The sequence below is a fragment of the Arachis ipaensis genome, chromosome B2 (assembly GCF_059453495.1).
Source record: "Arachis ipaensis isolate K30076 ecotype BB chromosome B2, ASM5945349v1, whole genome shotgun sequence".
Classification (NCBI taxonomy): domain Eukaryota; kingdom Viridiplantae; phylum Streptophyta; class Magnoliopsida; order Fabales; family Fabaceae; genus Arachis; species Arachis ipaensis.
In genome coordinates, this window is record NC_142437.1 from 123,005,757 (window position 1) to 123,033,634 (window position 27,878).

Sequence of the window (27,878 nt, forward strand, 5' to 3'; positions counted from 1 at the left end):
AAGTAAGGAATGGAACAGCACATGTATAAGAATGATAAAAAATGAAGAATAAGAATATTGTAGAGAGAATGAAGAATGAAAATTCGTAAGTCACTTTATATGCAGAGTATAAAGCATGATGAAAAACATAAATATATTGAGGGAATAAGAATAATGTTGTGTATGTATGTGTTGAAGTTGTTGGATTACCAAATCCATCTGTAATCAACTTGAATGGCGGGGATGTGGGAGATTTTGGGCCAAAGCTGTGGATCCTTCTTCTGACATTGTTTGGCCAGCAAAGGGCTTCCTAAGATGATGAGTTGTATTAGAGAGGCAGGCAGCTTTTCTCCCTCCATATTCTCCAACTTGGGACATCCCAGAATAGTTAAACTTTGGAGGGAGGTGAGGTGGGCAAGTCCCTTGCATTCCAACGTCTCCACACTTTCAATGACAAACAGTGTGAGAGACTCAAGCGAGGCAGGCAACCAACCTTTCTTTGGGAGCGACTTCACACTCTTGCCGTATTCACCATGAATGGAAAGATGAGTAAGCCCATGAAATTGCGAATTCATGAATGCTGCAGAGCTCACCAGTTTCTCGCTGTAGCTGATTTCAAGAGATCTGAGGCTACGGTGTGGATCCCCATCCCCTGTAGGAGACAAATCAACCTCTGGGCAACCCAGTAATGTGAGAACCTCTAGCTGAGGTGCTGCCATCCATAGCGTTGACACAGATTTCAAACTCCCACAATGCGTGATTCTTAAATCGCGGAGAGATGAAAGAGAGCGTGACACCACAATACACTCCATGTTTCCACAGTAGCTGATATCAACACGCACGAGATTTGGAAAGGAATCCAACAACGAAAAGGATGTAACTGAATCACAGCTGTTCTGTATTGATAGTTCGTGCAGCGAGTGATGTTGCCCATCCATTTCAAATTCTAATTCTCTGCAATAGAATATCGTCAAGTTCTGTAGTGATGGGGGAATAGCACTCACTGGAAACCATATGTGGGAGGAACAATCTGCAATGTATAAAGACGTCAGGCAATTCAGTTGCATGTGCTTTATGGCCTCTACCGCCGACTCCACGTGATGGTTTCCTGCAATTGATAGCTCACGCAGTAAAGGAGGTAGCTCCCCAACTCTCACTTCATTCCTGCCTTCTATCCTTAAAGAGGTCATGGCAGGAGATGTTGGAACACACCAACTCAGCTGCTTGCAATTAGTAATCTCAAGTGATTGCAAAGATGGTAGATGATTGGGCAAATCTCTTCTCAACATGGGGACAGCTATTTATTGAAAGCTCCCGGAGTCTCGGAAACGCATTGAACTCCAGTGAACGCCACTCCTTCCAGCAAGGCATTGAATAAAACGAAAGAGTTTCAAGCATTGGGAATGGTGGTGTCTCCAAACAAGATTCACCATTCTGGTTAAAGTAAAACTCAGCACCCACACTTTCCAGACTTTTAAAATGTGAAATTGATAGGTGCTTCAACGACGGCAATTGTCCAAGTGAAGGAAGCATACAACAATTCCGACAACAACCCAAAAAGGAATCACCCAGTGTTATTTTGGTGATGTTGTAATAGGAAGAATGTCCCAACCAATCTGGAAATGTTGTACCCCTGTAACCATAGATATATAACTCTTTCAAATTAGTGTGAGGTCGTAACTTGTCAAGTATATCTCTTTCCATTTCGGAATCAACTGTATTCTCCTCTTCATTCCACGACCAAGTTAACTTTATAGATTCAATGCCATCCTTATCGGACATTCTTGCCTCCAAAGCTTCACTGCTGTTCACCACATTCTCCAATTTGCCAATGGAAATTGATTCGTGTAGATTTGCAAGTGCTCCCAATTCTGTGATCTTGTTCTCTTCACGCTTCCCAACAACATAGTCGCTTAAAAACTGCAAGTTTTTCAACTTGCTCATGCCTTTCGGCATCTCATGCAATGACCGAGTCCCTCTAATATCAAGATGGCGCAAATTTACAAGGTCTTCCATGCGAACAGGTAGCATTTTCAGATTATAGCAGGAATACAACTTCAAGGTCTGCAAGTTGTACAGGTTACCCAACGACTCTGGCAATGTCACAATGTTGGTGAAAGAGAGATCCAAGTAACGCAAGTGAATCAACTCACCTATTGAAACAGGCACTGACAGAAGAGGAAAGTTTTTCAACGACAAAGCCCTCATGTACTTTAACTGTGACAACAAAATACAAGGTGCATTTTCCATGTTAAATGGGATCCGTAACTCCAAATTGATTTCAAGAAATGTCCTTGTATGTTTTACTCTATCACAAAGTCCCAAAAGATTTGACATTGGATAATTGCCTTTGGCGTTATGTGACAAATGACGAGCTTTAATATCAACCTCAACTGCATTCCGAAGCTCTTCAGCTCTGAAATAGAATTCTCCACCACATGTCATTGCTAAATCATGAACAAGATCATGCATCACAAATTTATTTTCCTCGGTACTATGAGGTTGCAAAAATGATCTCGCAATTAATTCATCAAAATATTCACCACCAACTTCTTCCATGGCCTTTTTTCCTACTGGTTGTAAAAAATTCTCTGCCATCCATAACAACAACAATTCATCTTTGCTAAATTCATAGTCCTTGGGATACAGGGAACAATAAACAAAGCACTGCTTCAAATATGAAGGAAGAAAATAATAACTTATCCTTAACGCTGGAACAACATTTATTCTGTCATTGGAGAGTTCCCAGATTTCACTCTTCAATAAATGATTCCAATATCTGATATCAGAATTTCCACGCAATATGCCTCCAAGGGCTTGAGCTGCCAATGGCAATCCATCACACTTCTTTACGATATCTCTGCCGATTTTTTCCAGGGTTGGATTCTCCACAGAAACAGGTGAAAGACGTGCATGCTTTGAAAACACTAACCAACAATCTTCGTCAGACAATAAACTTAGTTCATGAGGTGAAACAGTTTGCACTACAGAAGCCACATTTTTATTTCTAGTAGTTATAAGAATTTTACTTCCCTTAACCCCTCTCTGAAAAGGTTTTAGAAGTGTATTCCAATCATCATAGTTTTCATTCCAGACATCGTCCAAAACAATAAAGAACTTTTGCCTGGACAACTTTTCTTTTAAATCATGCTGAAGTAAATTCAAATCTGTCAAGTTACAAGAACTTGAAGTTATTGCCTCGATTATAGTCTTGGTGACCTTGACAACATCAAACTCTTCTGACACACAAACCCAACCTCGAAAATCAAAATTCTCCTTCACTTTGTCATCGTGGTAAAGCAATTGGGCCAAAGTAGTCTTTCCTATTCCGCCCATGCCCACAATGGGAATGACAGATAAATCACCATCAGCAGCATCATCATCATCCAACAACAGTTTCAGTATAGCCTCCTTGTCTTCTTTCCGGCCACATATCTCCGATGGTTCAAGGAGAGATGTGGATGGAATTCTCCATGACATGTCCACCTTGGCACTCTCCTTCAGACGAAGATAATTTTTGCGTCTTACAACGGACTCTAGTGTGCCAACTATTTTTTCCATGTCACCGGTATCTTCAATATACGAATCAACAAGACGAGACCAGGAGGAAGAGTTACCTGGATCCCTTTGAGTGGCAGCAATAGCGGCTTTGGTGGAGAGTTCGTCGAGCAAATCATCAGCGAAATAGAGAGCATCTTGGAGATCAACAAGCCACTTCTTGACTCTCTTGTCAGTGAACTGCTTCAGCTCAGCATCATCAAGAACAGGTCCAACATCATACAGACAATTCTGCAACCTTCCAAGCAACTCAAGGGAAGAGTAGTTTCCATTGAGGACCGAGTCATCTTCAAGTATTGAAGTCAGGTTGTCCAAAACAGCATCAACAAAGGGAGAGAGGTAAGCTCCACCATAAAGTTTGTCAGCCATGGTTGAATCTCAAGTGCAGCAGATCAGATGGGATCAGAACAAAGAAAGAAAGGCAATGGATAAGGGAAGTGTTTACTTTGTGTGGTAGGTGAAGTTGATTTGATGAGGTTTATGGTCTTCGGACAAAATCATGGGATGGTGTTATGAAAGATAAACAATTGGTTAATGTATTGATGAGTGTGCTAATCACATGCTTAAGAAAGGAATCTATGTAACTCTCCATGAATCATGATACTTACTGCTGTCTTCACATGGCTTCTCAATTTTTATTGGACAAACTTTGTTGTATTAATTTAGTAATTCAAGAACAAGCTGTAAGGCATTGCCAATTTGTAAACTAATAACTGGTTGTAGTTCCACTTTATCACACTCACTGGTCACTAGATGATATAATTATAGAGTCAGTTTAAAACTTAACTCACTCAATTTTATTTAGCTTTTTTATTATCTCTAAGTGATTTATATGATAGAATTTCTCTTCATGTATTCTTTCTCTTTTTGTCATCAGATTTAAAAGACTATATCAAATATCAATGATTCTACTGTATTATTAGAAAGGAACAGAGCAAATATGACTTTTAAATATGCATGTAGATAGTATTTTTGGTAATTAAAATGATTTCTAACTAATATTATCTTATTGCCTTAAACTATATTTGTTATATCTTTGTCCTTTTTTCTTTCATGTAAATTATAGTAGGATAAGAAAGTTCCACTAAATCTTAATTAATATTTAGGATGAATTAAAATTGAGATTATTATGCATTATTCTACCACAAGTGATAGATTATAAACTAGAAACAACTTTTTATTGTGATGCTAAAGTTATATATGCTGAAGCCACAGTGAAATTGTTGATTGAATAAAATCGAATAAATGACCATTTGTATCCATAAAAGATGAAAACACTGACATATGTATCCACACTAGATCGAAATTAAACTTGTACCCATGCAAGATGACCCTCCGTGTGACAAAAATACCCTACGTGGCATTCCAACCCTCCAAAGACAGGGTACTTTTGTCACACGGAGATCATCTTGCGTGGGTACTAGTTTAGTTTCGATTTAGTGTGGGTACATCCGTACATATGTCAGCGTTTCTATCTTTCATGTGTACAAATGGTTATTTATTCAATTATATTATCAGATAAAAATGTCCTATATATGCTATTGTAGATTATCTTTAGCTAACCAATGAAAAAATTTTCTCCAGAAGATTGCAAATTTCAGGTGAATCCCAAAAGTCGTAAGCAACATTATCTTTGCAGCCATCAATTGCTGACCCTCGAAACCGTTTTGAGCTTGGATTCACTCAGCCTATGGTACAGAAACTCAAAAAAATAAAAGAAATTGATGTTCTTGGTAACTTAATTATTCATGGACATAATAAGTTTCATTTCTTGTTTTTCCTTTTTAGATATGTGCAAAGTATCCTTACATGGATCAATTTTATGGACTCTTCTCAGCTTATGCACCTCAAATTTCGGTTTGTATTTTATCTCAAATCTATATATCTGTATATAAATCATGTCCATGTTCTTGTAATATTACTGTTTTTTGTAATGCATGCCTCTGCATAACAAGAATCTGAATTATAGTTATGAATGTGGAAGGTGACAATACTAACACAAAATTAGTAACAACATTGTAAATAGAAATCAGTAAATGGCTGAAACTTATAGCTTGTATTATTGAGTGGAGATGTGTGAAGTGAATGTTGATTTATATAGTAAACAAAAGAGTGGGTATGAAAGAAGAGGATGAATTATGTTTTATTACTCAATTTATACCTATTAAAGAAAAATAACATTAACATTGAAGCCATATAGTATAGAGAATATGAAAAGTTTAGAGTAACCTAAAGAAAAATAAATACCATAAAGAGTGAGAAAGAAAATGAAAAAGAATCGTACGTTATAATCCAATATAATAAACATAGAAAGGATTGAGTATAAAAGAAGAGGATGAATTATGTTTATACTTATTAAAGAGGAATAATAATAACATTGAAAATATATAGTATCTTACTATCTTGTATAAAAGTAAAGAGAAGAGAATATGAACATTATAAAATAACCTAAATAAAAATAAATAATTGAAGTGTTTGAATGTATTGTATTATAAAATGTACAGGGAATCAGCCTCTTTATAGAGGAATTACAGAAATAGAAATAACTAGAAAATAGGAAAGAAGGAAAAAATACTAGCCTAAAATAAAGGAAAGATTTCTAATCATAAAATCCCTAAAATTAAGCTAAACCCAAAAAGGAAAAGATTTATAATTAATTCTATTTACATAAGATTCATAAAAGGAATTAGGAATCTGATTTTGATTTGATTTAGTCAACACTCCCCCTCAAGCTGGCTTGAAGATATCATTCATTGACAGCTTGCTTATTATGCTATCAAAAGTCTTCTTGGGTAATCCTTTAGTTAGAATATCTGCTAATTGTTCCGTGGTTGGAACATATGAGATGCAAATCTGTCATCTCTCAATCTTTTCCCTGATAAAATGCTTGTCAACTTCAACATGTTTAGTTCTATCATGCAACACTGGATTATGAGAAATGGAAATTGCAGATTTGTTGTCACAATACAACCGCATTGGTGGAGAAATGGAAACTTTTAGTTCTCGTAGGATTTTCTCTACCCATATTGCTTCACATATTCCATGAGCCACTGCTCTAAACTCAGCTTCTACACTACTTCGTGCCACAACACTCTGTTTTTTACTCCTCCAACTAACCAGGTTTCCGCCAACAAAAGTACAATACCCAGATGTTGACCTTCTATCCATGACATTCCCAGCCCAATCTGCATCTGTATAAGCTTCTACTTGAAGATGTCCATGCTTTTTATAGAGTAACCCTTTCCCAGGCGACCCTTTCAAGTACCTTAGGATTCTAAAGACAACATCCATGTGTTCTTGACCAGGTGAATGCATAAACTGGCTTACCATGCTCACAGCAAAGGCTATATCCGGACGTGTATAGGATAAATAGATTAGCCTCCCTACCAACCGCTGATATCTCCCTTTGTCCATTACATTTTCTGGTTCAGCTGGCTTCAATTTTAAGTTAGGCTCTATAGGTATTTCAGCAGCTTTACAACCAAGTAATCCCATCTCTTTTAAAAGATCTAGGATGTACTTTCGTTGGTTCATAAAAATGCCTTCCTTAGACCTTGCAAATTCAATTCCAAGGAAGTATTTTAATGAGCCAAGTTCTTTGATTTCAAATGCTTTGGCAAGCTTCTCCTTCAAGTCTTTTAGCTCCAAAAAGTCATCACCTGTCAGAATAATGTCATCCACATATACAATTAAGATGGCAGTTTTATTAGCTGCTGAATGCTTATAGAAAAGTGTATGGTCAGCTTGGCTTTGAGTATAACCAAGTCCCTTCACCACCATTCCAAGTCGTTCAAACCAAGCTCTTGGGGATTGTTTCAATCCATAGAGAGATTTCTTTAGTTTGCACACTTTATTCCTCCCTAGTTCAGCTTCAAATCCAGGTGGAAGTTTCATGAACACCTCTTCCTCTAGTTCCCCATTCAGGAAAGCATTCTTTATATCCAATTGGTGTAAAGGCCAATTGTAATTCGCAGCAAGAGATAAGAGAATCCGCACAGAACTGAGTTTGGCAACTGGAGCAAAAGTCTCTCGATAGTCTACTCCATAGGTTTGTGTATATCCCCTAGCTACTAACCTAGCCTTATACCTCTCTATGCTTCCATCAGCATTGCATTTGATGGTAAAAACCCACCTGCAGCCAACCAATTTTGTATTCTGTGGCAGATCTACAATCTCCCAAGTTTCATTTTTCTTGAGTGCATGCCACTCTTCCATCACTGCTAATTTCCAGTTGGGATCATCTAGTGCTTCCTCTATGTTCCTAGGCTCAAACAGATTTGTAATTTTAGAAGTAAAAGCTCGATGTTTTTGAGAGAGATTTTGGTAAGAGACATAATTGGAAATAGGATGGTTGGTGCTGGTTTTAAGTACCTTTTTGGTGCAGGTTCTGGTTTCTTTCCTAAGGGCTATTGGCAAATTATTATTAGAAGTGACAATTTCAGATTTACCTGGAAGTTCCTGAAGTACTACAGTTGGGCCGTCTTCCGGGTTTTCAGATTGGGTTGGTACAGAGATGATGGGCTGGTCTCTAGTCTTCTTGGGATATTTCCGAACATAACACCGAAGCTCCTTTTCTTGTGGTATTTCTTTTCCTGTTTGGATTCCAACTAATTCTGGCACAATTTCAGAATTGGTTTTCACATCTTGTTTTGCAATTGTTTCAGAATTTACTTGATTAGTGAAAGTTGTATCCTCAATATGTAAGATAGGAGTAGGTAAAGGTTCATGCAAAAAATTTTCTTCCCTTAGACTCTCCCCTTGAAGAGAATTTTTTTGAAAAAAGGTTTCATGTTCCAAAAAAGTAACATCCATACTTACATGAAATTTCTTGATGTGTGGATTGAAACATTTATAACCCTTTTGACTTGGGGAATAGCCAATAAAAATGCATTTTTCTGCCCTTGGATCAAGTTTACTTCGATATGAAGGTGTATGTAAAAACACAGTGCAACCAAATACTTTTAAAGGTAAGTCAGAATGCAATCTACATGCTGGAAAATTCTTTTTGAAAGTATCCAACGGTGTGCAGTAATTTAACACACGTGTGGGCATTCGATTTATGAGATAGGCTGCTGTTAGAACAGCATCTCCCCATAAATACTTTGGAACATTACCCTCAAACATAATGGCATGTGCTACTTCAAGAAGGTGTTTATTCTTCCTTTCAGCAATGCCATTTTGTTGGGGTGTATTGGGGCATGTAGATTGATGTTGAATACCTTTTTTTTGAAGAAATTCACCAAGATTTTTATTAAAGTATTCAGTGCCATTATCACTTCTTAATATTGAAATTTTTGTGTCAAATTGTGTTTCTACCATTGTTGAAAAAAACTGAAAAATTTTAGAAACCCCAGATTTTTCATGCATGAGATAGATCCAACATAGTCGTGTGTGGTCATCAATAAAAGTTACAAACCATTTTTTTCCAAATTGAGTTGTTATTTTCGATGGACCCCATACATCACTATGAATCAAGTGGAAAGGTTTAGATACATGATAAGGTTGAGAGTAATAAGGAACTCTATGACTCTTTGAACGAATACAACTTTCACATTTAAGTAAGGAAGAATCAATATTTTTAAACAAACTTGGAAACAAGTGTTTGAGATATGGAAAACTAGGGTGTCCTAGTCTATTGTGCCAGAGAATTATTTGGTCCTTTATAGGCATAGAACTTATACCACTAAATCCTTGAGCTATTTTATCCTCCGAAATATCCTCAAAGTGATAAAGCCCATCCATCATCTTAGCACTGCCAATCATCTTCCCCGAAGTCCGGTCCTGAAAAATACCATGAGTGTCAAAGAATGTCATAGCACAATTGGAATCCTTGCAGATTTTACAAATAGAGAGAAGATTACAAGAAAGCTTTGGTACATGTAGGACATTTCTTAGGTCAATATTTTTGGACAGTTTAATTGTACCTTTTCCAGCAATAGATGAAAAACTACCATCAACAACTCTAATTTTTTCATTTTCAAAGCAAGGAGAATAAGTTTTAAATAAAGGGGAGAGGTTGGTCATATGGTCAGATGCACCTGAATCGACAATCCATGGTGCATTCAAGTTTGAGGTGCAGTTAAGGGACATAGGAATACTAAAATTACCTGTTTGAGCCAAAGAACCACTAGGAGTACTAGACACAGAACTGGAATTTAACAGCCTTATGAGCTGCTCAACCTGTTCCTTACTCAATGATGATTTTTCAGCCTCATGAGCAGTTGGGGTAGAGCGTATTTTGAGACCAGGTTTGCTGCCTTTAAGGTGTGCTGGTTTTCCATGAATCTTCCAGCAGGTTTCTCGGGTGTGACGAGGTTTATTGCAGTGGTCACACCAAAGATTGGAGGGGTGCTTCTGATTTGATGAACTTTTAAGTGCAGTAGGTGCCACTAAAAGTGCATTAGACTCCAAAGAGGTCTGTTCAGTCTTGCCTTTTCCCATCATCACAGCTCTACGAGTTTCCTCTCTTCTAACTTCAGCAAATACTTCTCCAATTGAGGGTAGGATTGCTCTTCCAATAATTCTGCCACGAACTTCATCTAGCTCCACGTTGAGGCCTGCAAGAAACTGGAATATCCTCCCTTCTTCCACTGTTTGTTGGTGGTGTTTGGCATCAGCGGCTGAATTCCACTTGTAGTTATTAAAGTGGTCAAGATCCTGCCACACCCGCTTCAATGTGTGGAAATATTTGGTGACATTGTCACCCCCTTGTTGAATTTCTCTAGCTTTTAGAGTAAGTTCATAAATCTGGGATTTATTCCCAAGATCAGAGTACATCTCCTTGACACTATCCCACAATTCTTTGGCTGTGGTATAGTACATGTAGTTACTGCTGATATCCTCCTCCATTGAGTTCACCAGCCATGTCATCACCATGGAATTTTCGGTATCCCACACATGATATTGTGAGTCAGTGATGTTAGGCTGGCTTTGCTCACCGGTGAGATATCCAATCTTCCCTCTTCCACGGATATACATCTGAACTGATTGAGACCACCTAAGGTAGTTTGACCCATTGAGTCGAAATGTGGTGATCTGAACTGAATGGGAGTCACCACTAACTAGTATCCGTTGCTCAGATTTTAAATCTGATGGAGTAGGAGTGGTGTTCTCCTTCTGTTCAGGATTAATGACTGAGGAACTGTCAGCCATAGCTATAAATCAGAGGCACAGTGCAGAGATCCTGCTCTGATACCAAATTGAAGTGTTTGAATGTATTGTATTATAAAATGTACAGGGAATCAGCCTCTTTATAGAGGAATTACAGAAATAGAAATAACTAGAAAATAGAAAAGAAGGAAAAAATACTAGCCTAAAATAAAGGAAAGATTTCTAATCATAAAATCCCTAAAATTAAGCTAAACCCAAAAAGGAAAAGATTTATAATTAATTCTATTTACATAAGATTCATAAAAGGAATTAGGAATCTTATTTTGATTTGATTTAGTCAACATAAATATCATGAGAGTGAAAAGAAAAATAAAAATTACACATGAAAATTTCTAATTAGTTAATCTTACTATAGCAGCATACATATTGTCTGCATAATTAACAGAAACACTAAGAATTAGAATGGAAGAAAAATTTGTCACAAAAATGTTATAATTTTACACAAAAAACTAAGATAATATTTTTGCTCTTTAATTTTTTATACTGATATGTTTATAATAAGTTATTAATTGCTAGTTGTTCTGAGATAAAGCGACATCATTTGATAATTTCAAATTGACATTGTCAAGAAAAGACTTTTAGTTTCATGAAATACTAATAAAAGAATATGAGAAAAGTAATGTTCTTAATTAGAGGCAATACACAAAAAAACAGAAGAAGAAAAAATCTCAAATCACAAAGGCTTAATGGTGCAAAACAATTAATCACACTGCTCCACTAATAAACGCCAAGGTAATTCACCAATATAGTAGCATATGTCACATCTAAATCAAATTTCAAAAATACCAAATTAAAAAAAATACATGTCTGCAGAAGAATGTACTAACATGAATCTTCCAAAAACGACCATGACCATGAGGTTTCTAGGAAGTAGAAGCAAACCAAAAATCTCAATCTTCAGAAGGGTATGGGTATAGGTTGCAGAAAACATAAAGAAGCTAAGGAATTAAATTTTCCAATGCAATGGTGACTTGCTCAATTGTGTCCATGATTGTTGCTGAATTGGTTTCTGCAAGAAAGTTTCAGTCGTTTCCACCACATATAAGTTATCATATATTTTAAGTAATCCACGTTATTGAAATTTATAAAGTATATAAAAATCTTACTATTCTTAGCAATCAGGCCTATGTATTGCAATGATTGAATATTGTTGATGCAGCGAAAGCAAAAGCATAGGCGGAGAAGTTGTGTTGTTGGGTCCATGGATAATCTGCATGAGAAGGGAATGAAGAATGAAAACTAGTGACTCACTTTAGTATATGCGGAGTATAAATGATGGTGCAAAACATAAATATATTTAGAGAATACGAATAATGTGGTGAGAGAGAGAAAGAGTTACCTGTTGAAGTTGTTGGATTACCAAATCCATCTATCATCAACTAGAATGCCGGGGATGTGGGAAATTTTGGGCCAAAGCTGTGGGTCCTTCATCTCGCAGAGTTTACTCAACAAAGGGCTTCGAATGATGGTGAGTCGTATTAGAGAGGCGGGCAGCTTTTCTCCCTCGATATTCTCCAACTTGGCACATCCATCAATTCTTAATCGTTGGAGGGAGGTGAGGTGGGCAAGTCCCTTGCATTCCAACGTCTCCACACTTTTCATGCCAATCAGTGAGAGAGACTCAAGTGAGGCAGGCAACCAACCTTCTTTTGGGAAACACTTCACACTTACACTCTCCCGGTATGCACCTTCAATGTGAAGATCAGTTAACCCATGAAATTGGGAATTCATGAATGCTGCAGAGATGACCTGTTTCTGGTAGTAGCTGATGCTAAGAGATCTCAGACTACGGTGTGGATCCCCTGTGGGAGACAAATCGATCTCTGGGCAAGCCACTAATGCGAGACGCTCTAGCTGAGGTGCTGCCATCCATAGTGTCGACACGGATTTCAAACTCCAACAATGGTTCATCTCTAAAGAACGGAGACGTGGAAGAGAGCGTGATATCGCAACAGACTCCATCTTTTTACAGTACATGATTTGAACCCGCACGAGATTTGGAAAAGAATCCAACAACGAGAAGGATGTAAGTGAAGAACAGCTTTTTTCTATTAGTAGTTCCTGCAGGGAGTGATGTTGCTCATCCATTTGGAATTCTAATTTTCTGCACTCAGATATCTTCAACTGTTGTAGTGATGGGGGAATAGCACTCACTGGAAACCATATTTGAGAGGAACAACCTGAGATGCGTAAATACGTCAAGCAAGTCAATTGCGTGAGGGTAATAGCCTCTACCACGGACTGCACTAGATGATCACTTCTTTCAATTGATAGATTACCCAGTAAAGGAGGTAGCTCCCCAATTCTCACTTCATTGCTGCCTTCTATCCTTAAAGAGGTCATCCCAGGAGTTCTTGGAACACAATAACTAAGCAGATCGCAATTCTGGATCTCAAGTGAATGCAAAGATGGTAGATGATTGGGCAAATCTCCTCTCAACATCGGACACCTACTTATGGTAAGCTCCCTAAGTCGGGGAAATGCATTGAACTCCAATGAATGCCACTTCTCCCACCAAGGCATTGACGAAAATTCAAGTGTTTCAAGCATTGGAAATGGCGTCTCCAAGAAAGATTTATCGTTCTGGCAGAAGTAAAACTCAGCACCCACAATCCCCAGATTTACAAAATTTGAAATTGTAAGGTGCTTCAAAGAGGGCAATTGTCCAAGTGAAGGAAGCACACAACAGTTCCTGCAACCATCCAGAGTAACTTTGGTGATGTTGTGATAAGAAGAATCCCCCAACCAATCTGGAAACGTTGTACCCCTATAACCCTCGATTTCTAGTTCTTTCAAATCAATGGAAGGTTGTAACTTGTCCAATATATCTCTTTCAACTTCGAAATCAACTATATTCTCATCTTCATCCCAAGACCACCTCAACCACAAAGAATCAATACCGTCCTTATCAGACATTCTTGCCTCCAAAGCTTCACTACTATTCCCCACATTCTCCAATTTGGTAATGGAAATTGATTCCTGTAGATTTGTCAGTGCTCCCAATTCTTTGATCTTGTTCTCTTCATGCTTCCCAACAACATAGTTGCTTAAAAAATGCAAACTTTCCAATTTGCTCATACCTTTCGGCATCTCATGTAACATAGTCCCCCTAATATCAAGATAGCGCAAATTTACAAGATCTTGCATGCTAGCCGGAAGCATTTTCAGATTGCAACATAGAATTAGCTTCAAGGTTTGCAAATTGTACAAATTACCCAAGGACTCGGGCAACGCCACAATGTAGGTCTCAGAGAGATTCAAATAACGCAAATGAATCAACTCACCTATTGAATCAGGCAATGATTCGAGAGGAAAGCATTTGAATGACAAAGCTCTCAGGTACTTCAACTGTGACAACAAGATACCAGGTGCATTTTCCATATTAAATGGGATATGTGACTCCAAATTGATTTCAAGAAATGTCCTTGTATGCTTTATTCTATCACAAACTTTCAAAAGTTTTGACATTGGATAATCGCCTTTGGCATTATGTGACAAGCGACGAGTTTTATCAACCTCAATTGTATTCTGAAACTTTTCAGCTCGGAAATAGAATTCTCTGGCAATGAGCATTGCTAAATCATGCATGATATCATGCATCACAAATATGTTTCCACGAGTATTATGAGGTTGGAAAAATGATCTCGCAATTAATTCATCAAAATATTCACCACCAACTTCTTCCATAGTCTTTTCTCCTATTGGTTGCAAAAAATTCTCTGCCATCCATAACAAGATCAATTCATCTTTGCTAAATTCATAGTCCTTGGGATACAAGGAACAATAAACAAAGCACTCCTTCAGATGTGAAGGAAGAAAATAATAACTTATTCTTAATGCTGGAACAACATTTATTTTGCCATCGGAGTGTTCCCAGATCTTACTCTTCAATATATGATTCCAATAGTTGACATCAGAATTTCCACGCAATAAGCCTCCAAGAGCTTGAGCTGCCAAGGGCAATCCACCACACTTCTTTACTATCTCTTTGCCGACATTTTCCAGGGTTGGATTCTTCATAGAAATAGTTGAAAGACGAGCATGTTTTAAAAACACCAACCAACAATTTTCATCAGACAATGGAGTTAGTTCATGAGGCAAAACAGTTTGCACCACAGAAGCCACCTTTTTACTTCTAGTAGTTATGAGAATTTTACTTCCCTTAACCCCTTTTTGAAAAGGTTTTAGAAGCTTATTCCAATCATCATAATTTTCATTCCAGACATCGTCCAAGACAATGAAGAACTTTTGCCTAGACAACTTTTCCTTTAAATCTAGCTGAAGTAAATTCAAATCTGTCAAGTTACAAGAAGTCGAAGTTATTGCCTCGATAATAGTCTTGGTGACCTTGAAAACATCAAACTCTGCTGACACGCAAACCCAACCTCGAAAATCAAAATTCTCCTTCACTTTATCATCGTAGTAAACCAATTGGGCCAAAGTAGTCTTTCCTATTCCGCCCATGCCCACAATGGGAATGACAGATAAATCACCATCAGCAGCATCATCATCATCGAACAACAGTTTCAGTATGGCCTCCTCGTCTTCTTTCCTGCCACATATCTCCGATGGTTCAACGAGAGATGTGGATGGAATTCTCCATGACATGTCCACCTTGACACTCTTCTCCAGACCAAGATAACGTTTGCGTCTTACAACGAACTCTAGTTTGCCAACTACTTTTTCCATGTCGCTATTATCTTCAATATACGAATCAACAAGACGAGACCAGGAAGAAGAGTTACCTGGATCCCTTTGAGTAGCAGCAATAGCGGCTTTAGTGGAGAGTTCGTCGAGCAAGTCATCAGCCATATAGAGAGCATCTTGAAAATCAACAAGCCACTTCTTCACTTTCTTGTCAGTGAACTGCTTCAGCTCAGCATCATCAAGAACAGGTCCAACATCATATAGACAATTCTGCAACCTTTCAAGCAATTCTAGGGCAGAGTCATTTCCATTGAGGATAGAGTCATCAAGTATTGAAGACAGGTTGTCCAAAATAGCATCAACAAAGGGAGAGAGGTAAGCTCCACCATAGAGTTTTGCAGCCATGACTATATTGAGTCTCAAGTGCAGCGGATGAGATCACGACAAAGAAAGAAAGAGACAAAGAAAGGTGATGGATGAGGGAAGAAGGGTTTGCAGTTTGGAATGTAGTCTCTGGGTTTTCTCAAACAGAAGCTAAGGGAAGTGTTTGTTACTTTTAGGTACACCAAAAAGTTGATGTTGAAAATTCTCACCTTTTCATATTTTATTCTCATTTCTCAATTATCATATTTTAACATATAATTTGTTTCCACAAATTTTGTTTATTGGTTTATTATATAAAAAAATAATTTACCAGAAACAATAAATTGTAACAAAAATATCTGTATTCAATGATTCATTTTCTTTTTTTCCTTGAATATGCATGGAGGTTTTTTTTGGTTCTTTTACCGATACATGTTTGAAAATAATAACTTTGTTAATACATGTTTTTGTGCTTTACTACTTAATTACTGATTAGCGCTGCCTTCACATGTTGTCTTCTTTTCTTATTGCTTCTCTTATTTTGATGGTTTATGGTGGAAACTTTCACTTTTATTGATTCTCAAGGATTTTATTGTTTATTTTATTGTTACTAGTGGACATACTCTGTTGTTATTGTCGTATTAATTTAGTATTTTGAGAACAGGGTGTAGTGCATTAGCAATTAGTAAACTAAAAATTAGGTGTAGCTAGTCAACGGTCATTAACAGATGATATAATTATAGTTATTGGGAAGAAATTTCTATAAGGTGGCGACTCTCTCATTATACTACTATTAGTCTGTCATGTTTTACAACTACATATTTATCTCACTCATTTCTCTTTGCCGCCATAGTTGAATCTCAAGTGAAGCAGATCAGATGGGATCAGAACAAAGAAAGAAAGAAAGGTGATGAATGAAAGGGTTGGCAGTTTCCGAAGTACTCTCGGGGTTTTCTGAGGCACAAGCTATGGGAAGCATTTGGTTTGTGTGGTGAGCAAAGGGTTAAGTACCAGTCAAATGACGCAACTAAATTATAGAGTTGAAAAATTAGAAATTTGTATAAAATATGATAAGAATTGAATAGCTTTTTTAAGAATTATAATTTTTCTCTTTTTTTACAAAAGGAGAACACTTCCCTCTAAATATATAGAAAAATACCTCAATTTTTTTTTTATATTTTTCTCTATCACTTTTCTCTTTTTCGATATCATTTGTTATCTAATGAGATTATCTATTTATGTTCAAATTCTTCTCACCTTAACCATACAATAACTATAGGTGGATAATGAGTATTACTTTGGACAGTTAATGTTTGATAGCTTATAAGTAAGATAATTTTCTCCTTTCATTTTGTTAGATTTTTATTTCTTTTTCATAAAAATTAACTTTACTCTTTTTTTACATGAAGTTGACTTTGATGAACTTTATGATTGTCTTCTGAGGTGATCACTGATCATGCTGAATGCTAGCACGCCACCAAAAATAAATAAATAAATAAATAACATTATGTTTCCTTTTCAGTGATTTCAGAGGACAATTATTTGAGGTTATTTTATTCTCAATCTTAGACAGAATGGCAGAAAATGCTGGCTATTGCTGCTTTGAAGAAATCTTACAGAATGGCAGAGGAAGAGAAGAATAGAAAAGGTAGAAGAGAATAGAAAGCAATGAAAAATGAATCTGAAGTTTGATTTAGTATTTGGAAAATTATTACAAGCCTTGAGTCTTCTACCTAAGTCAGAGGTTATATATATATATACTCTTTTGTAAGCATATTACCGGTTCACCAGTTATACAAAAAAGGCTATATATATGAGATTTACAGCAAATTAACATTAGCTAAATCATAATTTCAGCAACAAACTCAACTTTCAACAACAAATTCAAGATGTACTAATAATTTACAGCAATGAAATTGAAAGAGGAATAACAGGGCCGAAGTAAAACTCACCTGGGCAGAGAGACAAAGCAAGCGTTGATGAAAGACCTGGGCCGAAGCTGAAACCCTAAACCCAGACTCACGGCAGAGGAAGCGTTGATGGCCGAAGCAGGTTCACCAGTTAACCGCCGGTTCGCACACTGGTTTTTTGTCAGGCAGTTTTTTATCTTAACCGGACCGGCTACCGATTCCTGGCTAACCTGGTTGAACCAGTCGGTCCGGTTCGATTTTCAGAACCATGACTAATTAACGTTTTGCACAACTAAAAATTAGTCATGTTAGTTTCCACTAATTCAAATTGCTAATTCCACGAAAACTATCATATCATCATAAGCTGAAATACAAAAATCATCATTTACATAAACACGAGTGTCAAAATATACTAACAATAAGTTATATTACATTAGAATGAATCTGAGGTTCTAAACTATCCAAAGTATCCTTATATTACGTGATTTATAACATCCGTGTGTACAACTCTGTTGATTAATTACCTAAATTTGCCCAAGATGATGATAGCATTCCTATTCCTATTCCTCTCCCAGTGTTAAAGTAACAAATCTCTTCTTTTCGGCTGCATAGAGTTGGTATTCCAAGCACAAATAATAGCACTAAATTCTTTGGTCATGAATCAACCTATCATTTCAATATTGCAGAAGAATCAATAAAATCCATTACCAGTAATCCCCACAGGAACATTCCCCATCTTTGAAATGATGAAATCGCTGCACGTCTCTAAGTATGATTTGCCTACCAAATATGAATGATATAAATTTAGCAGCATTGTGGCAATCCCCACAGACCCGAAGGTTCTTCATGACACGAATAGTTGTTCCAGGAGGCGTATTCAGAAGCCCGAAAGTAATAGCTAGTTTCTCACTGTGATATCTGAGAATAATTTCTTTCTCTTCATCATCCATGTCTGCATGAAAAACTAGAGAGGTGTCAGGTACATACCCAGCCAGCTTCAATTCCTTTACCAATTCGTCAAGTGCATGGTGCAATGCATTCGAAGTTGAATGAACGCCATCCCCAGAGAAGAATTCATGCACAATATTGTTGACTTCTATAGAGCTACAACCAGGAATCTTCACTGCTCCTTTGTCTACCATCTTTTTCCTTAAGAAATTCACATCTTCCCATTTTCCATATCTTGCACACAAGTTTGACAGAACAACGTAGTCCCCACCATGTGAATCATCCAGCTCAAAGATTCTCTCAATTACTTGCTTTCCCATTTCAACATTACCATGGCTGCTACAAGCAGATAGCAATGTCCTCCAGAGAATCGGTGTGGGCTTGATTGGGAGTTCGTCTATGAATTTATAGGCTTCATCTAGGCGTCCGGCTCGGCCAAGCAAATCTACCATACAACCATAATGCTTGATATGAGGAACAATCCCATACTCATTAGTCATACTATGGAAACACTCGTAACCTTCCTCTACCAATCCATTGTGACTGCAGGCAGACAATACCGCTACAAAAGTTATCTCATCAGGCTGCACTTTCTCCTTCTTCATTTCTTCCAACATTGATACAGCACGGGAACCATGTCCGTGCGTTGCATACGCGACAATCATCGCTGACCAAGCCTGCGTGTCCCCCCTGCGCATTTGCCTAAACACCGAAACTGCATCATCCAAGCTCCCACACTTGGCATACATATCAATAAGTGCTGTGTTCACCTTTACATTGCGATTAAAACCGTGCTTCTTGACATACTCATGTATCCACTTCCCCAAGTCCAATGATCCAACCAAAGTGCAACATGATAGCACGAGAAGCATGGTGACATCATTTGGCTTAAGTCCACTCCCCTGCAGTTCCCTGAACAGAGCCAACGCCTCATTGGGCCTACTGTTCCTAGCATAACTAGTAATGATAGCATTATATGCTACCACACATGGTTCATCAATCTTATCAAATACTCTCCGAGCAGTGTCAACCTCATTACACACAGTGTACATATTTATCAATGTTGGACACACGTAAGTGTTCTCACTTACCCCAATCTTCATAGCAAGGCAATGCAATTGCTTACCTTCCTGCAAAGCCTTAACCTTTGCACAAGCCTTGAAGAGCGAGGAAAATGTGTAACCATCAGGAAGGATTCCGGAGCGAAACACTTGGGAAAACATCAGAATTGCTCTAAACGGGTCATCAGAGTGCACGAACCCACGTGCAATGGTGTTGAAAAGGAGAATATCTGGTAGGGGAATTTGGTCGAACAGGTGGTGTGCATGGTCCAATGAAGCTGGTGTAGGTCTGGCGGTGCATGAATTGATGATTTTGGTGATGATAGTGAGGTCATTTTGGAGATTGGTCTTGATGGTGTAGCCTTGTATCTGCTTCAGTTCTCTGAGAGAGGAGCATTTGGGTATGAGCGAAAGGAGGTATCGTAATGGCAGAAGTGCAGTTGTTGTTGATGTGTCTGTGTATGAGGGAAATTGTGGTGGGAGTCCAAGAATGGATAATGAAGATGCCATTTCTGTTATTGTGAATCTTCCAATTTTGCTGCTGCTTTTGCATTGAAGTGTTTCAGTGTTTGCGAGTGAATCAAGGACAATCTCAATTGCAAGGATCATAACAACAATTTAACAAATTAACAAGAACAAGACCCGAATAAAAAATCCATCAACTCAATAACAAAAAAACAAGGACAATCTCAATCTCAAGGAACACAACAACAACAATAATTTAGCAAATTAATAATCTGAGAAGAACACAGCAACCCAATAATCTCAAGGACAATAATAGGTACACAACAACAACAACAATTTAGCAAATAAACAAGAACAAGACCTGAATTAAAAATCTAGCAAATTAAATCGCAGCAACGTAACAATTTAGCAAATTAAAACAACACCAGCCGTAATTTAGCAAATTATCAACTTAACACGTTCAAGACCAGAAAATCACAAGGGCTGGAACAGCAACTTACTAATTAAAACAACAACCAAACTGAACAATTAATACAGGAAAGAAGAAGGAAAAGAAATCACCTTAGTTTTCACATGTTCTGAAAATCAACAGAGGAGGGAGAGGGAGCTAGAGCTTTAAAACTCGACGGAGATGGCTGAACGGAGGGCTGCACAGCGGTGGATGAGAGGCTGAACAGCGGCGGAACGGCGGCTGAATGGAGGCTCGAAAATGCGACGGAACAGACGCTGAACAGAGACTGGAAGACCAGGGCCGCGGAACGGCGGCTGAACGGAGGCTCGAACACACGACGGAACTGAGGCAGACAGAGGGGAAGCACGCGGAAGCGCGGCGAACAAGGGCGGAACAGAGGCGTTTCGATGACGCTGGAGCAGCGCGGACCACTATTCAAACCCACTATTTATTTGAAGGATAAAGTATTCTCCCGCAATTCAAAAATACCTAATCAGTCCCCAATCAAACAACTACCTATGTAACTTATTTGGTTACGATAATGTGAATGATGACTATTAAGTGATTCAATGTGTATATTATATTTATGATAAAAAATTTTTAGAAGAGCCTATTAACAATTTGACAAATTTATAGTCTAAAAAGTAATTATTGAAAGAAACTTGATCTTGAAATGACTAAGAAAGAAAATATAGATAAAGCTTTTGTAGCGTACTTAAATGGAGTATGTCACCGGTGGGGTAGCGAATTTGTCATTAATGGACTCGAAAAACAAGTACTTGTATCATTTAATATTTAACCTCAGCACTGAAACGTTTCGAACCACATCGATTGTTTGACTGCAAATAGATGATGCTCGCCCTACTAGAGCTTTGGCAGTGCTCAACGAATCTGTTACTCTTATTTCCTCTTTTGATGAGAATGGTCGCATTGAAATATCCATTTTGGGCAAAGTTGGTGTGGAGGAATATTGGGTGAAACCTTTCACAGTTGGACTTGGACCCGTTACAGATCTTTGTTATGCAATGGGAATGGATAACAAATGTGATGTAATATCCTTTATCAGAAACGGCAGCAGTGAATTGGCTTCCTTTGATGTCATCACGGGCAAAGTAATTCACAATATTGGATTTGAATCCAAAGTCATCACACAGTTCAATTCGACTTTAGTCATTGGACAAAGTTGCATGTCACTTTTGGCAGTTGGAAACTCACTGAGTTACACTTACACCCTTAGCTTGTAACTCATTTGACTTTTTTGATAACAAATCATGTTTAAACAGCAATTAGTGGACTAATTAAAATTCCTTTCCATTTTTAATATTTATCTCTTCCTTTTGTCTGTTTTATAGCAGCAAATTAACAAAAGAAAAAAAGAAAAAAAAAAGAAGAGCATGGGATGTTGTTTTGAATGATAAGGAGTTTGTTGATGCACTTCTAAGTCTGTGACGTTCTTTGGAGAGGAATCTAACTCTTGATGATACAGAGTGCTGCCTTCCCATGTCTTCCTATTTTTCATTGTCTCTCATTTGATGATTTGAGGTGGAAAATTTTATTGATTCTCAAAGATCTTACTGTTACTATTTAAATCTTCACTTATCATTTGTGGGATAAACATAGTTGTTGCTGCATTATTGACTAATTTTTGTTATTTTTCTAACGAAACATGCAATTCTTAATCAAATGCACAATAAGAGAGAGAGAGAGAGAGAGAGAGAGAGAGAGAGAGAGAGAGAGAATCTTAGACCATAAACACTTAAGGGTGAAAAACAATTAATCTCATTCCTCCAACATTAATCTTCCAAAAAGGACTATGTAGGGAGGAAAAATAATGTCATGGTATTAGAGTGACTAATGATGAATTAAACTCCAATAACAAGGAGCTGCTGTCAACTAATGGAGAGAGAGAGAGAGTGTAATCAGTTCTTAGAACAATAAGGAGGACTGTAATCAATATGGTAATGATCATTATTGCCACGTGGCTCTCTATGCAACTAATTGATCCCCTTGTGATTGGACCAAAAGAGCCATATCCAAGAACACATGATGAAGCTCATTGAGGCTCCTCTCTATATCAATAACTGTCATGCCTCTCTAAGCTCTCTTGAATATCATGGATTGTTGTTGAATTGCTTTCTGCAAGAAAGTTTCACTCTCTCCTGTTCCCACCACATACAAATTGTCATATTTTTTTAGTAATCAAAGTTATTTGAACAGTATAAAGTATATATTCCTTCTTAGAGAATTTTAAAATTCTCATGAAATGATTTTTTTTTCAAAAAGAAAAAAGAAAGAGTTAGTTCAGCCATCCATACCACTTTTGCCATCAGGTTTCTTAACCACCACTTATATGAAAGCAATCAAGGTGAGAATTCCATTTTCTTTGGAAGTTTTCTATTTTTGGCAGGGACTATGATCTTCTTCAAGAACCTTATTATCCTTGTCTTGTTTCTCAGAATTACCCACTGAGTATTACAACGATGGAATATTCTTCATGCATCAAAATTCAAAAGCAAAATCGTAGCTGCAGAAGTTATCTCTTGTTGGCTTCCATGGAAAAGCTGTATGAGAAGGTAAAAGTGTTAACTGTGTCAGTAAAGAATGAAGGATATAAGACATTTAAAAAAAAGAAGAATAACAATAATGTAAAACATAATGAAGAATGAAAAATTAGTGACTCATACTTTATATGCAGAGTATAAATATTGTTAAGATTTGGACTAGTGTTTGAATTTCATGTACATATTATTACTGTCGATTCACTGTACTAGCAAAATTACAATGAATAAATGCCATCATCTTTCTCTAATTCAGATGATGAGGTCAAATTATGCAAAGCTGAAACATAATTTAATGCAGATTAGTATCATCATTTTGTTTTATTAACCTCCGAAATATCTAATTACTTAAGTCCTACTATAGCAGCATGCATATCTTCTGCATTATTAACAGAAACACTATGAACTGAAAGATGAATATTTGTCATAAAAATCTTACATTTTTACGCACAAGATCATGTTTTTGATCTTTAATTTGTCATACTGATATGTTTATACTAAGTTGTCAACTTGTTACTTGTTCTTAGTTAAAGTGAAATCATTTGATAATTTCAAATTGTCATGCCTCTCTTGAATCTCTTGCATTGTGTCCATGATTGCTGCTCTCCCTTGTTGCTGAATTGCTTTCTGGAAGAAAGTTTCACTCTCACCTGTTCCCACCACACAAATTATCATATTTTTTGAGTTATTTATTGGAACATTATAAAGTATACACTCCTTATCAGGGAATATATAAATTTCCATGAAATGAAATTTAAACTTAAAAAAAAATTAGTTCAACTATCCATTTCAGTTGTGCATACCAATTTTGACATCAGGTTTCTTAACCACTTATTTGAAAGCAATCACGGATGAGTACTCCATTCTGTGTGGAAGTTTATATTTTGGCAGCAGGGACCTTGAATCTTGTCAAGAACATTATTAATCATCAAAAGCAAAACCATAGCTGCAGAAGATATCTTGTTGGGTCCATGGATAAGCTGTATGAGAATGTATAAATCGTTAACTGTGTTAGTAAGGAATGATCCAAGACATTAATAACATTTTGAGGGAGAGAGAGAGACAGTTAAGTTACCTGTTGAAGATGTTGGATTAATAAATAAACCTTTCATCAACTTGAATGGTGCGGATGTGGGAAATTTTGGGCCAAACCTGTGGATCCTTGATCTCGCAGCGTTTACCCAGTAAAGGGGTTGCTGTGATGTAGAGTCTGATTAGAGAGGCAGGCAGCTTTTCTCCCTCAATGTTCTCCAACTTGGGACAATGATAAATACATAATTCTTGGAGGGAGGTGAGGTGGGCAAGTCCCTTGCATTCCAATGTCTCCACACTTACAATCCCCATCAGAAAGAGAGACTCCAGGGAGGCAGGCAGCCAACCTTCCTTTGGGAGACACTTCACATTCTCACATTCACGTCCAATAGAAAGCTGAGTAAGTCCTTGAAATTGGGAATTCATGAATGCTGCACTACTCACTAGTTTCTCGCTGTAGCTGATGGTAAGAAATCTCAGGCTACTACGGTGTGGATCTCCTGTAGCAGACAAATCCATCTCTGGGCAACACAGTATTTGAAGCTGTTCTAGCTGAGGTGCTGCCATCCATAGCGTTGACATGGATTTCATACTCCTACAGCTCTCTATAGTCAAAATACGGAGACATGAAAGAGAACGAGACACCACAATAGACTCCATCTTTTCACACTCCCTGATATAAACTTCCTTGACATTTGGAAAGGCATCCAATGAGAAGGATGTAACTGAATCACAGCTGTTACGTATCCATAGTTTCTGCAGTGAGTTGTGTTGGCCTTCCACTTGGAATTCTAGTTTTCTGCAACCCCATATCCTCAACTTTTGGAGTGATGGGGGAATATCACTCACAGGAAACCAGATGTGGGAGGAACAATTTGAGATCTCTAAATATGTGAGGCAAGTCAGTTGCGTCTTCGTAATAGCCTCCACCACGGGATCCGCTAGATGCTTTCCTGAAATTGATAGATGACACAGTAAGGGAGGTAGCTCCCCAATTTTCACTTTATTGCCGCCTTCTATGCTCAAAGAGGTCATCGCAGGAGCTTCTGGAACACAGCAACTGAGATTGCTGCAATCCTTAATAGTAAGTGAATGCAAAGATGGCAGATGATTCGGCAAATCTCCTCTCAACATTGGACATTCGCTTATGGTAAGCTCCCTAAGTCGAGGAAATGCATTGTACTCCAGTGCACGCCATTCCTTCCAGCAACGCATTGACGTAAACGAAAGAGTTTCAAGCATTGGAAATGGTGTCGGTGCCTCCAAACAGCATGTATCTTTCTGGCAGAAGTAAAACTCAGCACCTACAATCTCCAGTCTTTCAAACTCTGAAATTGATAGGTGCTTCAAAGAGGGTAACTGTCCAAGTGAAGGAAGCATACGACAATTCTTAAAACCACCGACGGATCGATTGCCCAGTGTAATTTTGGTGATGTTGCGGTAGGAAGAATGTCCCAACCAATTTGGAAAAGTTGTACCCCTGTAACCCCACATTTCCAGTTCTTTCAAATTACTGTGAGGTCGTAACTTGTCCAGTATATCTCTTTCTATTTCGGAATCAATTATATTCTCGTTTCTGTCCGATGACCAACTCAAGCTCAAAGAATCAATGCCATCCTTATCAAACATTCTTGCCTCCGAAGCTTCTGTGCTGTCCACCACATTCTCCAATTTGTCAATGCAAATTGATTTGTGTAGATAGACAAGTGCTCCCAATTCTTTGATCTTGTTCTCTTCATGCTTCCCAACAACGTAATCACTTAAGAACTGCAAATTTTTTAATTTGCTCATGCCTTTCGGCATCTCATGCAAACTAGTCCCTCTGATATCAAGATGACGCAAATTTACAAGATCTTTCATGCCAACAGGAAGCATTTTCAGATTTGCACATCTAACCAGCTTCAAGGTCTGCAAGTTATACAGCTTACTCAATGACTCCGGCAATGTCACAATGTAGGTCTGAGACAAATTCAAGTAACGCAAATGAATCAACTCGCCTATTGAATCTGGCAGTGACTCAAGAGGAAAGCATTTGAATGACAACGCTCTCAGGAACTTCAACTTTGACAACAAGATACAAGGTGCGTTTTCCATGTCAAATGGGATCCATGGCACCAACTTGATTTCAAGAAATGTCCTTGCATGTTCCGCTCGGTCACATTCTCTCGAAAGTTTTGAGATTGGATAATTGCCTTTAACATTATGTGACAAATGACGAGTTTTAATATTAATCTCAGTAGCATTCTGAAGCTCTTCAGCTCTGAAATAGAACTCTCCAGCAAACATCATTGCCATATCGTGCACGAGATCATGCATAACAAATATCTTTTCATCGGTATTACGAGCATGAAAAAATGATCTCGTAACTAATTCATCAAAATATTCATCACCAACTTCTTCCAGAGTCTTTTTACCTATTGGCTGTAAAAAATTTTCTGCCATCCATAACAAGACTAATTCATCTTTATCAAATTCATAATCCTTGGGATACAATGAACAATAAATAAAGCACTTTTTTATCGCCGGAGGCAGATAATAATAACTTATTCTTAATGCAGGAATAACATTCATCTCGTCATCGGAGAATTCCCAGATCTCGCTCTTCAATATACGATTCCAGTACTTGACATCAGAATTTCCACACAATAAGCTTCCGAGAGCTTGAGCTGCCAAGAGCAATCCATCACATTTCTTTACAATATCTCTGCCGATCTTTTCCAAGGTTGAATTCTCCACAGAAACAGTTGAAAGACTTGCATGTTTTGAAAACACCAACCAACAATCTTCATCGGACAACAAACCCAGCTGGTAATGTAGATTGGTAGTCGCGACCATAGAAGCAACCTTTTCACTACGGGATGTTAAAAGAATTTTACTTCCATGTTTTCCATACCTAAAAGGTTGTAGAAGTCTCTCCCATTTTTGGTCTTTCTTATCATGCCAGACATCATCTAAAACAACTAAGAATGTCTCTCCTGTCAACTTTTCTTTCAAATGAGTTTGAAGTGAATCAAAATCATCTCTCTTGTAAGGTTAACAGGATCAAAATTTTCAGCAACACACACCCATTCTGGTGTTAAATTTTCCCTCCACTTTGGCATCACTGTAAACCAGTTGAGCCAGAGTAGTTTTTCCTATTCCACCCATACCCCAAATTGGGATAACAAGTGATTCAGCATGATGAGTATCATCTAACAACAATTTGATTATCTCCTCCTTGTCTTTGTTCCGACCAAATATGTCGGAACTAACAAGAGATGTGGATGGAATTCTACACGACGACATGTCCACCTTGATACTCTCTTTGAGACGAAAATAATTTTTCTTTGCTACAACAGACTCTAGTGTGCCAACTATTTTTCCCATGCCACCAGTATCTTCAATATATGAATCAACAACACGAGACTTGGAAGAAGAGTTACCTGGACCCCTTTGAGTGGCAGCGATAGCGGCTTCAGTGGAGAGTTCATCGAGCAAGTCATCGGCCATATAGAGAGCATCTTGGAGATCAACAAGCCACTTCTTGACTCTCTTGTCAGTGAACTGCTTTTGCTCAGCATCATCAAGAACAGGTCCAACATCATACAGACTTTTCTCCAACCTTCCAAGCAACTCCTGGGCAGAGTAGTTTCCTTCAAGGACAGAGTCATCTTCAAGTATTGAAGACAACTGGTCTAAAACGGCATCAACAAAGGAAGTGAGATAAGCTCCGCCATCAAGTTTTGCAGCCATATTG

At 37.7% G+C, this 27,878-nt stretch overlaps 4 protein-coding genes and 1 pseudogene across 6 annotated transcripts; all 5 read right to left on the reverse strand.

Annotated features, from left to right (window-relative positions):
• Positions 1–37: 37 nt before the first annotated feature.
• On the reverse strand, positions 38–4,087 carry LOC107628021 (putative disease resistance RPP13-like protein 1; annotated as a pseudogene).
• A 7,167-nt stretch (positions 4,088–11,254) lies between these two features.
• Positions 11,255–15,932, reverse strand: LOC107628022 (putative disease resistance RPP13-like protein 1). Its single transcript, XM_021116642.2, has 3 exons — positions 12,047–15,932; positions 11,814–11,917; positions 11,255–11,716 (listed from the first exon to the last, which is right to left on the reverse strand). Exon 1 carries the CDS (start codon positions 15,757–15,759, stop codon positions 12,064–12,066), a length of 3,696 nt encoding a protein of 1,231 aa, XP_020972301.1. The 5' UTR covers positions 15,760–15,932; the 3' UTR covers positions 11,255–11,716; positions 11,814–11,917; positions 12,047–12,063.
• A 2,023-nt stretch (positions 15,933–17,955) lies between these two features.
• Positions 17,956–21,077, reverse strand: LOC107626324 (pentatricopeptide repeat-containing protein At2g02980, chloroplastic). Of its 2 annotated transcripts, none has more exons than XM_016329185.3 (2): positions 20,663–21,077; positions 17,956–20,177 (listed from the first exon to the last, which is right to left on the reverse strand). In XM_016329185.3, the coding sequence occupies exon 2, from the start codon at positions 20,144–20,146 to the stop codon at positions 18,332–18,334; it is 1,815 nt and encodes a 604-aa protein (XP_016184671.1). In that variant the 5' UTR covers positions 20,147–20,177; positions 20,663–21,077; the 3' UTR covers positions 17,956–18,331. The 2 variants fall into 2 exon arrangements, with proteins under 2 accessions (XP_016184671.1, XP_020972308.1); XM_021116649.2 differs by having other exon boundaries at positions 17,956–20,227.
• A 1,231-nt stretch (positions 21,078–22,308) lies between these two features.
• Positions 22,309–27,362, reverse strand: LOC148575483 (putative disease resistance RPP13-like protein 1). Of its 2 annotated transcripts, XM_088504208.1 has the most exons (5): positions 24,186–27,362; positions 23,914–24,090; positions 23,550–23,760; positions 22,868–23,113; positions 22,309–22,711 (listed from the first exon to the last, which is right to left on the reverse strand). In XM_088504208.1, exon 1 carries the CDS (start codon positions 26,975–26,977, stop codon positions 24,203–24,205), a length of 2,775 nt encoding a protein of 924 aa, XP_088360334.1. In that variant the 5' UTR covers positions 26,978–27,362; the 3' UTR covers positions 22,309–22,711; positions 22,868–23,113; positions 23,550–23,760; positions 23,914–24,090; positions 24,186–24,202. The 2 variants fall into 2 exon arrangements, with proteins under 2 accessions (XP_088360334.1, XP_088360333.1); XM_088504207.1 differs by having other exon boundaries at positions 22,309–23,113; positions 24,186–27,189.
• Positions 27,194–27,874, reverse strand: LOC107628025 (putative disease resistance protein RGA1). The gene has a single exon (XM_088506251.1). The coding sequence runs from the start codon at positions 27,872–27,874 to the stop codon at positions 27,194–27,196; it is 681 nt and encodes a 226-aa protein (XP_088362377.1).
• Between the last annotated feature and the right edge of the window lie 4 nt (positions 27,875–27,878).